The 16,752-nt window shown below is 35.5% G+C and overlaps 1 protein-coding gene and 1 pseudogene across 1 annotated transcript; both read right to left on the bottom strand.

The window, feature by feature from the left end:
* Window positions 1–5,051: 5,051 nt before the first annotated feature.
* LOC120198098 lies at window positions 5,052–6,202 on the bottom strand (annotated as a pseudogene).
* Window positions 6,203–11,061: 4,859 nt separating this feature from the next.
* LOC120198097 (probable chalcone--flavonone isomerase 3) lies at window positions 11,062–11,765 on the bottom strand. The gene has a single exon (XM_039199477.1). The coding sequence runs from the start codon at window positions 11,716–11,718 to the stop codon at window positions 11,062–11,064; it is 657 nt and encodes a 218-aa protein (XP_039055408.1). The 5' UTR covers window positions 11,719–11,765.
* Between the last annotated feature and the right edge of the window lie 4,987 nt (window positions 11,766–16,752).

Raw genomic sequence — 16,752 nt, 5'->3', positions numbered from 1 at the left:
GAAAAATGTCACAAAATTTATTTTCACATTTTCTTTAATTTTTTGATTGACTGAAAATTTATTTTGACGCATGTTTAATTAGTAAAAAAAATGTGAGAGAAGCATTTTATGCAAGGAAGAAAAAATTGAAAGGAACTTGTAACATCCTCCATACCGGGTTAGTGATTAAATTGTGAAATTTTAAAATTTAGTGATCAAAGTTGATAAATTGAAAGTTAAAGGAATTGATTGAAATATTTGGTGTAGGATCAATTAGCAAAGCATAGGGAACTAAAGGGGCAAATGAGTCTTTTGACAAGGAAAATAATTAAAGGTTTCTTAAGGATATTTAATAAACTACGTGGAAAGCTAATGAGAGAAACAAGGTTCTGAATATTTCTTTCTTCTTCATTCTTCTTCTCTCTGCCGTGAAGACAAAGCTAAAGGTAAGTTTTCTTATTGATCAAATTCTTAATGAATTTAAGGTTTCTTATTGATCCTTAGATAATAACTAAGCTTAAGGAAAGCTTAGATTATCTTAAAACCATAAGATGAGGAGTATATGAAGAATCAAAGAAAGGAAGTAGAAAAGTGAAATCTTGGATTAGAGCTCATAATAAGAATTTGAAGTGGGATTTGACTTGTCATAAAGCTAACTAAGAAGTATGAAGTGTTAGAATTCAAATTAGAACATGTTGGAATTTGGGTTAGATTCTTAAACTCTACATGGAGAATTGGATTTCTAAGTTTTAAAAGTATGGAATGGATAATAATTAGTTTAAGTAGAGTATGCAAGCTAAGGATATAAAAAGAGGAGAAATATAAAGTGTTAAGTAGAATAAGAAGAGATTTTCGTGCTAAAATGATAATTTTGGGCAATGTGCATCGATGCACATTCATTGTGCACCGATGCATCAATGATAAATCCCAAAAATTGTTTAAGGTGCATCGATGCATTAATTTAAAAGAAAACATCGAATGCCATCGATGCATCGATGCATAAGGAGTGCATCGATGCACCCCATTAAATACAAACATCGAATAGGATTTATGCATCGATGCATGGTGTAGTGCATCGATGCATACCTCCATTAAAAGATGAAAATGGCTTTTCTTTTAGCCTAAGAAATGATAGTTTAGAATATACTAATTAGTATACTGATAAGTATCAATGAATTACTATGTAGATATCGAGCCTAAACAAGTTCTGGAACAATCGACAAGTAGGATTGATCGAGGGAAAGACAAAGAAATCTAGGTGAGTGCATATGCATAGCATGAATATGTATTCTATTCAGTTCTAGACTTGTGATAAGTCTAGATTAAATATTTTGATACATGATCGCATTTCATATTATGATACATGGCATGAATTCATACCATATGTATTATGTGACATGAATATGCAAGAAAAAGTTATATGAGTTATGTGATAAAGGTATGGAAATGATATGTCTATGTGATAAAGGTATGAAAATAATATGTTTACGTGATACAAATTATGTGAATGGTGAAAGCCCATGTTATATAGATGAGAACTATAGGTATAGTTGACATGCCAAGGGTAGAGGATCTACGCGGTCCTTCGGGATATATATATATTCTTTGGAACATGTGTGAAGTATTGTGAGACACATACTTGATCCCTAGTATATGTATATGATTCTTAAGGAATGATATGTGGTCCTTATGGACATTATTATATGGCACTACGGTGCAATTCTACGCGGCACTCCGGTGCAATTCTACGTGGCACTTCGGTGCAATTATACGAGCTGTGGTGACAGCATAGTGCACAACCTCACAATACTCACATACCTTAGGTTCTCAGTATGGTACCATGGGCTAATGAACTTAATAAGGTGAACTTATAAATGTGAATTTGATAAGTATATGTGTAAGAAACATGGTTATGGTTATTGCATTGTTTACATACATCTTATTATTGCAACCCATCTCATTTTGGCAATTCCTTTATATTTTATTGATATTGTTATATTGCCTCACTAAGTCGATGACTTAGCGTGTGAGTGTTTCACACGTAGGATCCGATAAAGTAGACGATCGAGGTTAAGCAGCTGTACAACATTACTCCTGCAACTATCAGATCAGAAGCAACTTAATTAGTAGGTCATTTTGTTATCTAAAGGGATGTTGGCATGTAACTAAAGGGTTAAGTTGTGTATGCTCTGAGTATTTTGATAAACTTGTATTAATATATATATATATATATTATTGTATTTTAATAAGAGAAAATAACCTCAGTGACCAAAAATCCCAGATAATATACGATTTTGATCAATTCTTTTTGGATTTGCGAAAATGACCAATAAAATCGCAATGCGATCTCTAATTCGCAGTGCGATCTCCACTATCGCAAATTTGCGTTGCATTTCGCGTTGCGATAATTGAAAATCGCGTTGCGATAGTTGAAAATCGCGTTGCGATTTTCCATTTCGCGTTGCGATTTTCCAGTTCGCGTTGCGATAGTCTACAGTTGTCGTTGCGATTTTCCAAATTCGTTGCGAAAATCGCGTTGCGATTTTCCAGTTCGCGTTGCGATAGTTGAAAATCGCGTTGCGATAGTCTACAGTTGTCGTTGCGATTTTCTAAATTCGTTGCGAAAAATAGTTAAAAAAAAGATTTTGTTTTTTAAGAATTTCTCTAAAAAGATAGTATCCGCGCGGACGTGTCGAAGACACGTATTACCACGACCACGACCACGACCACGACCACGACCACGACACGACCCGACCCGAGACGGACGGACGGCGGCGGCGCGCGTGAGTCCCCTTGTTCTCTATCACTCAACAAGGAAGTGGGAAAGCCAAGCCTTAAATACCATTCTCAATAGTGTTTCCAATACTATGTGGGATTGAGCATTACCAACACTTGTTTCCAATACAATGTGATTATTCATGAAACAATTAACAATCATGCACCTTAAAACAACTGAATCAACAACCAATTGCATTAGTATTATACGATTAAATATGTCATAATTAAAAGTCAATCTACAATCAATCGCGATTATTGCAATTTTAAGCAAAACATTCAAAAATAATATCACTATTTAAGGCTCAATCCCACGTAGTATTGGGAACAAGTGTTGGTAATGCTCAAATCCCACATAGTATTGGAAACACTATTGGGAATGGTATTTAAGGCTTGGCTTTCCCACTTCCTTGTTGAGTGATAGAGAAAAAGGGGGTGGTCGTGGTCGTGGTCGTGGTCGTGGTAATACGTGTCTTCGACACGTCCGCGTGGATACTATCTTTTTAGAGAAAATTCTTAAGAAACAAAATCTTTTTTTTTACTATCGCAACGAATTTGGAAAATCGCAACGACAACTGTAGACTTTCGCAACAACAACTGTAGACTATCGCAACGAATTTGGAAAATCGCAACGACATTGTAGACTATCGCAACGCAAAATGGGAAATCGCAACGCGATTTTCAACTATCGCAACGCGAAATGCAACGCAAATTTGCGATAGTGGAGATCGCAATGCGAATTAGAGATCGCATTGCGATTTTGTTGGTCATTTTCGCAAATCCAAAAAAAATTGGTCAAAATCATATATTATCTGGATTTTTGGTCACTGAAGTTATTTTCTCTTTTAATAAAATAAGTTCAAATGTTTTATCGGTTTTTTTTAAGTATTGTTTTGTTTAGTCAATGTGATATCATGGACTCGTATCCGGGTCGGATATGAGTTGAGGGTGTTACAGAACTGATAGAAGAATTGTTCTTTTGTGACGTGAGCTAAGATATTTGTTCATATTTTCTCATATTTTAAACATCAATTATAGATTAACTTAAATATAATACTTCGTTAAAAAATCAAATAATGACTTTGTTCAATAATTAACGCATGACTAAACCCTACCATCATTTTCATATTTTTTTGCTCATTAACTACAAATTAAAATAAAAACAATATTTTGTTAATGAAACATCAAATATTAAATTTGATTAAATGATTAAAGCGTATTTAACCTTTCCAATAATCAGATATGGTTTCTCTCATTCTATTCTTTTTTATTTAATTTTATCTATTAATATGATGACAGATGTAATTATATGATTTTAACTATCTCATAGACGAATTATTAAATTATTTTAATTAACATTAAATTAAATTAAAGTAATATATAAATAATAATAAATAAATATATAATCATATAAATCTGCTTAATTGTCGTGTCAACATTTCGTTAATAGTTAACAATTAATAATCAATGCCTTTTGAAATTATTTCAATATTTTAGTGACTTAATTGAAAAATATAGTAATTCAGTTATTAAAATCGAACTAAACCAATTGTTTAATGACACATATTTTAATTTACCCTAAAAAGTTATCATGTACACCAACCTCGTCACTTTTCTTCATGTGACAAAGGAAAGCTTCCATCAAACTTTCAATCCACGAAAAACTCAGACCATGTTTATTACGATACGATAAACGACAAAGAGAGAAGGCACAGAAGAACGCGAACCAGAAACAATGGCCACTCGATCGTTTCCCTTTTCAAGGTAACTCGCCTTTTACTTTTATGTAATGTTTCAGCAAATTCAGTGAAATCCCACTTTACCTATAATTCAAACCTCTCTTTCTTTTTCTCAAATGCAAACATTTCCTTCACAATCGGCCTGTTTCTAGTTGGAATTTTCAATGATTTTTTCTAGGCTGTCAATCTCCATTGGATAAACTTTAATTTTTTTTTAAAAAATACATTGGATAAACTTTATAATTGCAAAGACTTGTGCGGTTTATCCTCTGTTTGTTTCTCCGTGTTCTACTTTGTTTGTGAAATTCCATTTCTCAGCCATTAAGATAGCTTCAATGTGTTTGACGTTATGCCGACTAAATGGCATGTACCTTTTTTTAGGCTATGGTTTTTTCCGTAATTTTCTTTCTTTCATATATTATATTGTAAAGCTTTAACATGCTCCCAAATTTGTGTAAAAACAAGGAGGGAGAAAGAATTTGAGCTTCTGATTACTTTTGCAGAATTATCTCCAACCACTGGATTCAAATTGGTTGAATGACTTGAATCTGCAGCACTTCATGTAGGAAATGTTACCATTTCCATTGGAATCTGAAACAGTTCTCCGAGTGAGGCCCTATGCTCCTTTTTTTCCACTGTTGTTGTTTCTGACAATTCAATTGCAGAGCCAAAAAGATAACCTTGGAATGGAAAAACTATGTTGCCATTCCCATTGGAATCTGGAACTTCGGTCGGCCTTGCACCAAGTGTAATTGTGCTGCCATGGCTGCTTCTTTCGGTGCTGACATAACTGTTTCTTCCAGATGAGTCGGAGCAGCCTTTTTCTTTAGCTACAGCTCCCAGAAACCTCTCCAACTCATAATAAAAGAGCTTCAGCTCATTCTCTGTTAGGTCCATTGCTTTTTCAGTTATATTCTCTACTGATATAGCAAATGTCGGTGTTGATGGGTCGAGAATGTTTGGGTCTGAACCAAGGGGTGCCAATTGCAAGAAAGCCATGGAATAACCCCGATATTGCTGATGATGATGATTCTTCAGTCTTCTTCTTCTTCTACCCGTGCTGATTCTACACCATCAAATGACTTCCTAAGATGCTCTGGGGTTGCCTGAATGGCGTGGTGCCGTAGTATGGCTTTGAGTAGAATTGTTGGTCATCCAATGATGACTGCCCTGTAAGACAATTACAAGAATGCCATGTAAGACAATCACATTTGGTTCATCTTAAGCCTCTCTCTTTTCAGTCATCAAAGTGAGCAACACGGGGAGTGTGATGTTCAGAGTTCTTTATGGTTCATGTTTTGCAGCCTCTTGTGCATATCTAAAATCAGTCGTGTTTCCATTGCAGTTTTCATAAATTTTATGACAATAGATTATAGCTTTCAGGTTACATCCCTCATGTAAATGTCTTTGTAAAAAAAGCTATATGGCAGGATGACACTTACCAATGGCAAAATCCTTCAGTGGTTCACTGCTATTTTGGTAGAACTTACGGTGCATCCAACCTAGTAACTGCAACCAAAAGATAAAAGATCAACCTATTGAATAAGAAAGATCACTTTGATCTGCCATAAGCGAAGAGTGTATACCTTCATCTCTGCTCTCTTTAGAATACCAAATTAGATTACTTGTCGCTGATGGTGGGTGGTGTTCTGATCTACTTAACAATTTGATGTGGAACTGTTTATGAATGTGAGATAAATTAGGTCCTTAGTGCATCCTATCGTCTAAGATAAAGATGGCTCAAAAGAAACACAGAGACCATTACAAAATTTGGGTTGGGTATTGCTAGTCAAGATCACATCATGTACCCTGATGGGGAGTGGGTCCTTTACTCCAGGAGTTCGAAATTTTTTATAAGCCATCAACTCATGTTTATGTGCATGGCGGGTATTAGGATTCATGACTTCTTTTTCCTTTCTTTTCATTGTCACTTTTTTATTTCTTGCATGGAACCATACTGTAACATTTAAAAATCTTTCTTATGGAAGCATATATGTATCACTTGCAAGTCCATTGAATCAGTACATTATTATGCATTAATCATGGTAAACTGTTTTAGATCATCATTTAGAAGTGTGCCATGTGGTACATTACCACCCTTTCCGACATGTAAATCTGCTTGCTCTTTTTTGCATAGGATGTTGATGAAATAATGATCATTATTATGATAAATATAATTTACTTTGTATTCGTTGGAAGAACCCGGTTTTGCTAGTAGGGGCTCTGGAGATTATTTTGTCAGATTTCATTCGGTTCAAAGGATGTTTCAATAGAAGAAAATATTTTCTCATTATGGACACAAGATAAGTCTGCTAGATCCGCCTGGGTTGGTCCGATATTGTGTGGGGTTTTGACCTGAACCCTCAACTACTGGTAGGATCTTTGCAAAACCTTTAATTAGCAACTGTGAAAATAATATATTTGAGTTCCTTTCTAGTATTGCAAAACTTTTTTATGGATAGATTTTCATGTTTTTTCTGTACGAAATGGAATATGAGATATGGATTTGATGTTACTGCTAAATCTATTGCAAACATGAGGTAGTAACAAAGATAAAATTGATTTATATTAGTAGGTACTGAATGTATTTTTTTTTCTTCTAATGGAATAATCTATATAATTAATTGTTCAAGAACTGTAGAAATTTTAATCTCTGAGATGTTCCATTGAATAGATGAACTTGTGGAATGTGGCTGATAAAAACAATAGAGGATGGTTAAGTGTTGAATGCTTTTATCTTGCTCTGACTCTTTGTTCTTGAATTACTGGTACCTGACGTGTTTTACACACTTTTGGACATGGGTATATTGTAAAACAGAAAATTTTAATGTTGTGTCAGACACATACTCATATCCAACACTCACACTTGAATCTGAGTAACATGAGAATACTCACTAAATGATTTTGTTACTAGGTTGTAATGGCCTTTCCTGCATGATTATATATACATATCCATAATTGTAAAACTTTTTGGCCCCTAGTTCAGTAGAATAACTCAATCGTAGTTTCTTCTTTTTTGTTTTTCCTTTTCGTCCTTCTTACTGTTTTTTGCTTTGTGGGACATGGCCTTGCATAAGAACAATTACATAAAGAAAATAAAAAGCTCAGGAAATGAAAAATGGGTCTGACAGAAACAAAATGGCATGTTAAGCATCCGTGTTAAAAGAAATGGTCATATACTACACATGTAGGGTCAGGTGGAATTCTGTGCTTTGCTGTTTTGTGTAGCCAACTTGAAACTAGAATACGAACCATTGTGACAACTCCCTACCTCGAAACATGAAAAAACCGACAGCGTGGAAGAAACTACAAGGTTCATTTATCATTGACACCAAGTGCGTAGACCTTAATGCAATATGAATTCAGTGTGGATAATTGTTATGGTTCATACTTTTACCAAACTTTATGAAAGGTGGCTCTATTCGTTCTTTCTTTGTTAAACAATAGATTCTTGCAACCAAGACAGTGGAAAATCAGTCAAATATATAGTGTTAAGCAAGCGGCGCATAGTGGTGAATATAAATCAACAGTGTTGGATCGGTGGTCAGTGATGTTGGTTCTTGCAGTGATTGGTCCTCAATCAATCGAATTGTGGTATGCCCTTATGATCCTTTTACTTCTCCTTTAGATTATAGACACCCTGTGAATTGCTGCCACACAATTGTGTGGTCATGGATCAAGCAAATGTAGGTAAACAATAAGTGTGCCGGTTCTGGCTTTTTATTTGGTAAACAATTTAGAGAGAACCCATGCTTTTTATCGGTAGAGACCAAAACAACTTTCTGTTTGATTTTTTTATGCTCACTTTTGTCCCAGATTTTTAAAAATATTGAACAGAAAATTTGCCCCAAAATATGGATATATGGTTTAAAAGCTTGAAAGAATCTAAGGTGACATGTCTTCAAGGCTTCAAGCTTGTGTGGCAAACTTTGTCATAGTACAAGGGGAACAGGGCTCTCTTATCGGTTTTTAATAATTCGGATTTTTGTTCCTTTTTTGAATAATCTGGGGTGATTATAATGTAATATATGTTCAAAATCTTTCGTATATATTGACAACGCACACACATCTTGTAGATGCTCAACTATTCAAACCTGAGACCTTAGGGAGAACAATACTTTCTGTTACCATTGAGGTCGCTCAACGAGTTCCTAGTTTCCTTTGTTGGGTTCTTTTCTTATTGTTCAAGTTTCTGAAAGGAACTAGAGCTGCCTGATTTGACCAACTATTTATACCGGATGCTGCCAATCTATGTTATTCCGACTCTTATTTTTGTTTGAAGTACTTGTTTACAACTTATAGGAGGCACTAGTATAAACGTAAGATCCTCCAATGATCTGCCAATTTATGTTGCTAACATCATGCATTCAATGTATCTGATTTCCATTAAACTCTCCATGTTAAAAACTTAAAAGGAGAGAAAGAGCTAAAGGATAGAAAATAAAATTTCTCAATGCTACTTTGATATTTTTATTCTATTATTTGATTTACTATTACCAAAAGCTAACCGGTGATTTCTCCTCGGGAAATTTGTTCATCCAAGACGCATTCTCACACTTGGCCTGCACGACATGAACAAGTACTTGAAAGAGAAAATTAGATTGAAATATGGGTTTAGGATATTTAGTGACCCAAATGTAGGGTGTTCATCATTTGGTTTTGACTGAATTAATCAACCGAACAAAAATCTAATTTGGTTAATCGATCGGGTAATGAGATGTTAGATCGATTAATGGTTAAGAATTTTTTCAAAGTTTGGTTTTCGGTTAATTCAATTTGAAATTGATTAATTTATTGAATTAATTGAAAGTATTAAAATATATATATATATATATATATATATATATATTATATATATATATATATATATATATATATATATATAAGCTCAAACTCATTAAGAATCAAGACTTAATTATTTTTAGTGGGATCAGCATTAGATCTCTTAAACAATGTCAGAAGTTCAAATCTTGGTGTTTGCGAATGAAGCAAATTGGGTTGGGAGGGTCGCTCTCTCATCTGCAGTACTCTCTCCTGATTAGTCAATCAATAGATCGAATAATAATGGTTATATAAAAAAGGACTCAACTATTTTAAACCCATTAAACTTTCAAGATTCAACCAAATTTTAACTCAAATAAAAAATACCTCTATTAAACACAAATTAACCTAACTAAAAAAATTACAATAAATTTTGCTTAATTGAAAAATCAATCAAACTTTGTTCGGTTAGGTTAATTATTATCAACAACAAAAGTTTACTTAGTAGCTATTGAAAAAAAATCAATTAATTCGATTTGAACCAATTTGATTTGGTCAGCGATTGCATTAAGCACCCCTATCCAAATGGTAGATAAATAAAAATGGATATCCACTTTAGTATGGTAGCTCATACAATGGTTAGTATAGAAATATATAAAGTAATTAAGGCATATTTAACCTCGTTTCTTTCTTTGAATTCCCTCTTTCTATTTTCTTATATTATTCCCGAGACACAGATACTGTTATTATTCCTTCAATGGTTTCCAATTCTTCGAAAGGCTTTGAAGGTTCGAACATTTTAATGTTTTGAGTTTTTTTTTATTATTATTAAAATTCAATATTTGGATTAGGTATTGAAGAAGTGGAGACAGATATTGAAGGTGATAGAGTGATAGTGAAGTCACAAAAGGCTGATCCATTGAAGATTTTGGAAAGAATCAAGAAGAAATATAGTTGAGCTTATTTCTCCCATACCAAAACAGAAACCGGAGGTATTCGTCACTTTTTTATTTATTTTTCATTTGATATTATTTTTCAAGTTTAATTGCTCTGGATTCAAAAACTCATTTCAGATTTGATTCTATTTGAGTCCAATATGTCAAATTGGAGAAATAATTAAACTAACATGCAAAATTATTTTGGTATCACAACTATCATTTTTGTTTCGTTTTGGTTACTGTCGCAACCGTCTTTCGGGTAGGCTCCGAAATTGGGCTTCGACTTGAAATAAGTGAATTAGAGTCGCCACCGACCACTTTAAAACGAATTTAGGTGGGACAGACACCATCTTACCTGATCTGCGTTGTACCAGAAACGTGTCGGGTTCGGGAGTCGGTTACGGTCAAGGAAGGATTAGCACCCTTGAACCGCCCTTTCGGTACCAATTAATTTGCCGGTTGTCTTAGTTGCGAAAATTCGCAATTTAAATTCAAATTTAAAAATTTAATTCAAATTGGTTACCTTTGATAGATTGAAAGTATCCTTAAAAATCAAAAATGTCATACAATAAAAAAACTAATGTTAAATAAATAAAAGAAAAAAAATAATAATAAAATAAAAAACAATAATAATTGGTGAACCTGACAAGTTAATGGCAAACCACTCTTTGAAAGTAAACCACACTTTGAAAAGAATAATAATAAAATATAAATTAATGGCGTGAACCCCACTCTTTGAATTTTTTTGCACTGGCACCAATAAATTCCATAGCTATTTGTAAATGATGACAAATAATCTTTGTCATCTACTTTTTATGTCAAAGATTCGGTGAGGCTTGTTGCTTCAGTATTCTCTAAGCCCACTATTGTTAGATTTTAAACAGAGCTAGTAATGAAAAACCTGTGAGGAACGAGAGTAGCAGCGACCCTGTTTTGGAGTCGGATCTCGGAACGGATGAAAGTGGTGAGCCCATCAAAACGCGGTGGACAGACGAGGGAGCCATGAAATGGGCCTTGTGGGTCTTGCGACGAGAGGAGTAGACTTGTGGGTTACACTTCATTTTTGCAGTGGCTGAATTTACTAGAAAATGGTATGTGATGATTGAATCCTTCTTGAAGTACTTAGTCTGGAAGAATTCGACAACTTTCTCTAAGGCATCTTCTTCGTCCTCTTCATATTTGTCGTCAGCCGCCAATCGGTCCCTCACGGCACTCTCTAGTTGCACTCCATATTGGGATCCTTTGATTTCCTTGATCATCACAACTCTCAGAAATTTCTCCACCGGAGCATTAATAAGAGCCTCAAAGAAGTCATCTTCTGCTAGCACGTTTCCAGACTTACCCTTCCATTGTTGCAAGTGTTTAACAACTTCAGGTTCAAGGTAAACTCCGATCGCTGTGCACTTGATTTGCAGAAAGTGAATCTCAATATCGGTAATCCCATGACCAAAAAGTGAGAGTGGCTTGGTGGTTGTGATTTGGGAGGGGAAAAGTATCTCATCAACCATCACCATTTCAGTAGCCATAGCTATGTCTGCTAAAGGTTGAAGGCAAGCAAGGAAGCAATGCAAGGGCAAAGCTTGTTGAGTTTCAGAGTGCAATCGAGAATTCAAAGAGTGGTTTGTGCATTTATACCAAAACATTAATGGCAGGAACTTAGAACAGCAACATTTCAGCGTGGGATAGCTAGTATTTTTTTGTTCCCCCTACGAAAATGCCACGAAGCTCCCCTTTTAAGTTGATTTCAATCACTCCAAATTAAGGTCTGTTGCCTCCGTTTCCCACGTCATTTGCTCCCTGATGCATGTGGTAGTGGAGTAGGTGGGTAGGTTTGTAGTTGAGATAATGGTGGGTAGTGGGGCCTGCAAAAATAAAATTAATAGAATTAATAATAATAATAATAATAATAATATTTATAATAACATGTATATATTTTTTTAAGCCCAGTCAAAAACTAGTGTCTACAGCTGCCCCTCTTTGCACATTTTTGTGTTAACAAGAATATGGCAAAGATGAAAAAGACAACAAGATTTTGTCTGGTTTTCTTTGATTTGAGACTTGATAGTGTTTGTTGTGACACCAAGTCAATCCATTGGGCATGATATCTTTCGTTGTGAAGTTGAAATCGTGGATGACTCCTTCGTTGTGAAGTTGATTCCTGAATTGAATGTTTTTCTTCGTGAAGTTGAAATCCAAGTAAGTTGTATTATTCCAAGTCCAATATCCTCCGACGTGAAGTTGAAATTGGCTCTGGAACTGGGAAATTGTTTGTTGACAACCAGCGGTCCCTTCGTCGTGAAGTTGAACTTGCGTTGTATGGAGTCCAATATCCTTCGTTGTGAAGTTGAAATTGGGAAATTGTTTATTGACAACCAGCGGTCCATTCGTCGTGAAGTTGAACTTGCGTTGTCTGGAGTCCAATATCCTTCGCTGTGAAGTTGAAATTGGCTCTGAAATTGGGAAGTTGTTTATTGACAACCAGCGGTCCCTTCGTCGTGAAGTTGAACTTGCGTTGTCTGGAGTCCAATATCCTTCGTTGTGAAGTTGAAATTGGGAAATTATCAGTTGACAACCAGCGGTCCCTTCGTTGTGAAGTTGAACTTGCGTTGTCTGGAGTCCAATATCCTTCGTTGTGAAGTTAAAATTGGCTCTGAAATTGGGAAGTTGTTTATTGACAACCAGCGGTCCCTTCGTCGTGAAGTTGAACTTGCGTTGTCTGGAGTCCAATATCCTTCGCTGTGAAGTTGAAATTGGCTCTGAAATTGGGAAGTTGTTTATTGACAACCAGCGGTCCCTTCGTCGTGAAGTTGAACATGTGTTGTCTTGAGTCCAATATCCTTCGCTGTGAAGTTGAAATTGGCTCTGAAATTGGGAAATTGTTTATTGACAACCAGCGGTCCCTTCGTCGTGAAGTTGAACTTGCGTTGTCTGGAGTCCAATATCCTTCGTTGTGAAGTTGAAATTGAGAAATTGTTTATTGACAACCAACGGTCCCTTCGTCATAAAGTTGAACTTGCGTTGTCTGGAGTCCAATATCCTTCGTTGTGAACTTGAAATTGGCTCTGAAATTGAGAAGTTGTTTTTTGACAACCAGCGGTCCCTTCGTCGTGAAGTTGAACTTGCGTTGTCTTGAGTCCAATATCATTCGCTGTGAAGTTGAAATTGGCTCTGAAATTGGGAAATTGTTTATTGACAACCAGCGGTCCCTTCGTCGTGAAGTTGAACTTGCGTTGTCTGGAGTCCAATATCCTTCGTTGTGAAGTTGAAATTGGCTCTCGAGCAAAATGTGTTGTTTCGAGAGAAACTTTCAATCTGTCGAGTTGGTCGAAGTGTAGCTTCTTACTGCCGAGTTAATCAACCACCATCCTTCTTTGAAGGCGCTTCAGAATCGAGTATCCTTCATCCTGAAGTCAAAACTTGACTCTAAAAGCTGCAAAAATGTGTATGCTAAAATGATGAATGTGATGCACCTAAGTATGTTTAAGATGCATGCAATATGAATGAATTATGTGTTATCTTTTGGATGGAGTCTCATTCTTTGTCTGTCAATCAGGTCCTTGGAATGGATCGTGCCCCATTTGCTTCCCGAGCTTTGGCTTTACAGACCTTTCATATCCGAGACTATTCTGCTTGAAAATGTTTTTCTCATTTTTCTTGTTTTAGGAGAGAGACATGATAAAAATGTTGTAAAATATTGTTCGCAATTGAATCAAATTATAAATGTGAGTTCAAAAAATATCAAAGGAATCAAGAGCTCTTTTAATGCTTTCAGAGTTACAAATCTTTGACAAATGTTCAAATGGATGAGTTGGCTTTAGGTTAGCCTCCTTTCCAAGGTTTTGGTAACCCAAAATGTCATTTTTTTAAAAAAATATCGAAATATGCTTTGGCATTTCATTTGGGTGCGGACATAATGACGCAACTAGAATGACCAATTACTAGACATTTTATTTCGGTCCTCTGAAATCTTCCATTTGTTCAAGCTTTGTAGGCTCCTCCAACAAAGGCAATGCAAAAATATCAGTCTAAGAATGAAATTTTTGAGTGCTCGTGTGTAGTCGACTATAACAGGTGTTCCTTAACTCCCTTAGTCCATTTTACCGAAAATTTCTTGCTTAGATAAATTTGATTTAACTTGTCATTATCTGGCTAGCTGAATCCATAAAGCCGGGGCATTTAACCAATTGCTTTAGAGGGACAGCTTAATATTATAATCACTCTTATCAAGTTAACTGAAGGGTTCATCTTATCACAGAGTCTTCGGCCTGACAAGAGCAGTGGAGCAAACACCGAATCGCCAAGTGTCCGAGCAATGTCATGGTTTGAACATAATCTACTCATAAGGCCAGGGCTTTCAAGTTTCATCTATAACCAATTGCCTTAGTGGACTAGCTCAGCTTTACAGATTTAATTTCTTAAGATTATCAAGAAGAACCTGTTATAGCCTAGGTGTTTGTTGAAAGTCAAAACTTTCATCTTTAGAGTTTAATTTTCAAGCAACTGGCCTAAACTGGATTCATCTACTCGACTCTTTCATTAGTAAAGATCATCACCGTCATTGAACGTCTTAAATAAAAAACATAGTAATTGTCATATGAAAATGATGCCCCGTGTTGTCCGCACCTTATGAAAAGAAAATGTTGTATTGGTTAATTGTAAGAGCAGGGTACGGTGTTTGAGGGTATATTCTAGGTAAGGTCAAAGTCCTTGTTTTAAATCATGTTACTTTGTCAAAAGATCTGTAACTTTAAATCATTTACAGATTTTCTTAATTCAAATGATATTCAAAGAATTGCAAGTTTGCAAATGTGATTCATTCAAAATTCCTTACAAAAATTTGAGAAGTAATGAAAAAACAGATTCAAACAGAATGCCTCAAATGATGAAATGATCTTCCTCACTTGAATGCCCCAAAGTTGTTGAAGTCGATCCGATTCTTGTTATGTATTTTCTGTATGATTCTCTTGATTGTGGAGTAATTCTCGATAGTGCGCCTTGGGACTCCGCTATGATTTTCGCAATGAGCGTTCTCATCATACTACCTGGGGTACGGGGCTTTATGGATTTCTCTGGATATGGTGACATCACGTGTGCGTCAAACAATTGTTGGTAAAGCTCTTTATATGTCATAGGATCGAAATGTTCACATCTTTTATGAGACATGTGAATGTAATGAAAAGGGAAAAATAATACGAATATAAAGAAAAATAACAAAATGCACAATATGTCTGAATGCATGATGCATGAAATGTTCGAGGCATTGATCCAAAAAATGTACCTGTTATTATAAATAATCCTTATTGGGACAAAAGTGTTATGTCTTAAGAGACAAAAATATTTTAAAGGCATAGACCCCGAACAACTTCTGATAGGTTGATTAGTCTTCTGCCTTCGTCTGTCACCGGTTGAATACCCTGTCAAACCGTTCCGGCTCCTTTGGCTAAAATGTGCAAATAATGAGTTGCTTGCCCCAAAAAAGGTCTCGAAAGACTGCATCTCTGACTTTCACTCTCTACCGAGATTGTTTCTAACGAAAGTGTCATTGGAGCCCTCCATCGAGAGAAACTATCCGAAGCTTGCTTCTTGAATTCGTCAGCAATGGCATCTAGCTCAGCTAGGGTTTCACCATCTTGTTCTTGTAGTTTTCGAAAGGAGCGACCGGGTCAGTGACCTTTTCCTCGTATTGCCCCTGCAACTTTGCCTTTGAGTATTCTTTGACCACGGTTGGACTTCTGAGTTTTTTTATCTCTTTGTATTATAACCCCTTTGTCCGTTAATGTAGATTATTTACGTTTAACACACATTTTTGGTGGATCAACACCTCGTTTTAATGATGCGAATGATAAAAAAAATGCCAAAGAATAAAAATGAAAGGGAGGAAAAAAGTTAGTGAGATAAGGATAATAATAAAAAATGATAAAAATAAAAAGTCCTACCCCATATGATATCTACCCCACATGCTTATTATTCATACCCGGACATGATCTCTATCCCGCATGCTAATTTCAAACAAATCCTAACCGCATATTTGTCTAGTTCGCATGCTTTGAATAGAAAGTAAAGCAGGAAATAACTCAGGCATCATAGGGTTTGAAATGAGGTTTTGGGGTGGGCTCAAATTCTCCATAGTCTCCCGGTTTAGGTTCTAAAAAACGGTACCCGAATTATCCTTGCCGGTGCCCCCTTGGACTTGCCAGACCCTTAGTCCTAAGCCTATTACAAGCTTGCGTGGACTAAGTTAACTCGAGAGGAAACATTCCCTTATGCCCGCACGGTGAATAAATTCACACGAAGACATAAGGTATATGAATCCCGAAGGTTACTTGCTAGGCCCGTACGGAGAATAAATTCCCACGAAGGCGTCGCTTTCGCCCCCACTTAAAAGGGTTCGGAGCTCGGGTATAGAGCTAAAGATGACAATTTTGAAAAATATCTGAAATCATTAAAAAACGTTAGTACAACTATTTATTTGAAAAAAAACAATCAAAGATAAATAATAAGAATCGAATAAATAAATTAAAATTTAAACTTGTAATTTTCGCTAAAAAAGATAACCAGAA

Source organism: Hibiscus syriacus, unplaced genomic scaffold (genome assembly GCF_006381635.1).
Source record: "Hibiscus syriacus cultivar Baekdansim isolate YM2019G1 unplaced genomic scaffold, ASM638163v2 tig00117056_pilon, whole genome shotgun sequence".
Taxonomy (NCBI): domain Eukaryota; kingdom Viridiplantae; phylum Streptophyta; class Magnoliopsida; order Malvales; family Malvaceae; genus Hibiscus; species Hibiscus syriacus.
This window is presented reverse-complemented; position numbering and strand designations above follow the sequence as displayed.

Coding starts and splice junctions, on each gene's coding strand:
- LOC120198097 (XM_039199477.1), bottom strand. CDS start 11,718: ATGGCTACTGAAATGGTGATGGTTGATGAGATACTTTTCCCCTCCCAA.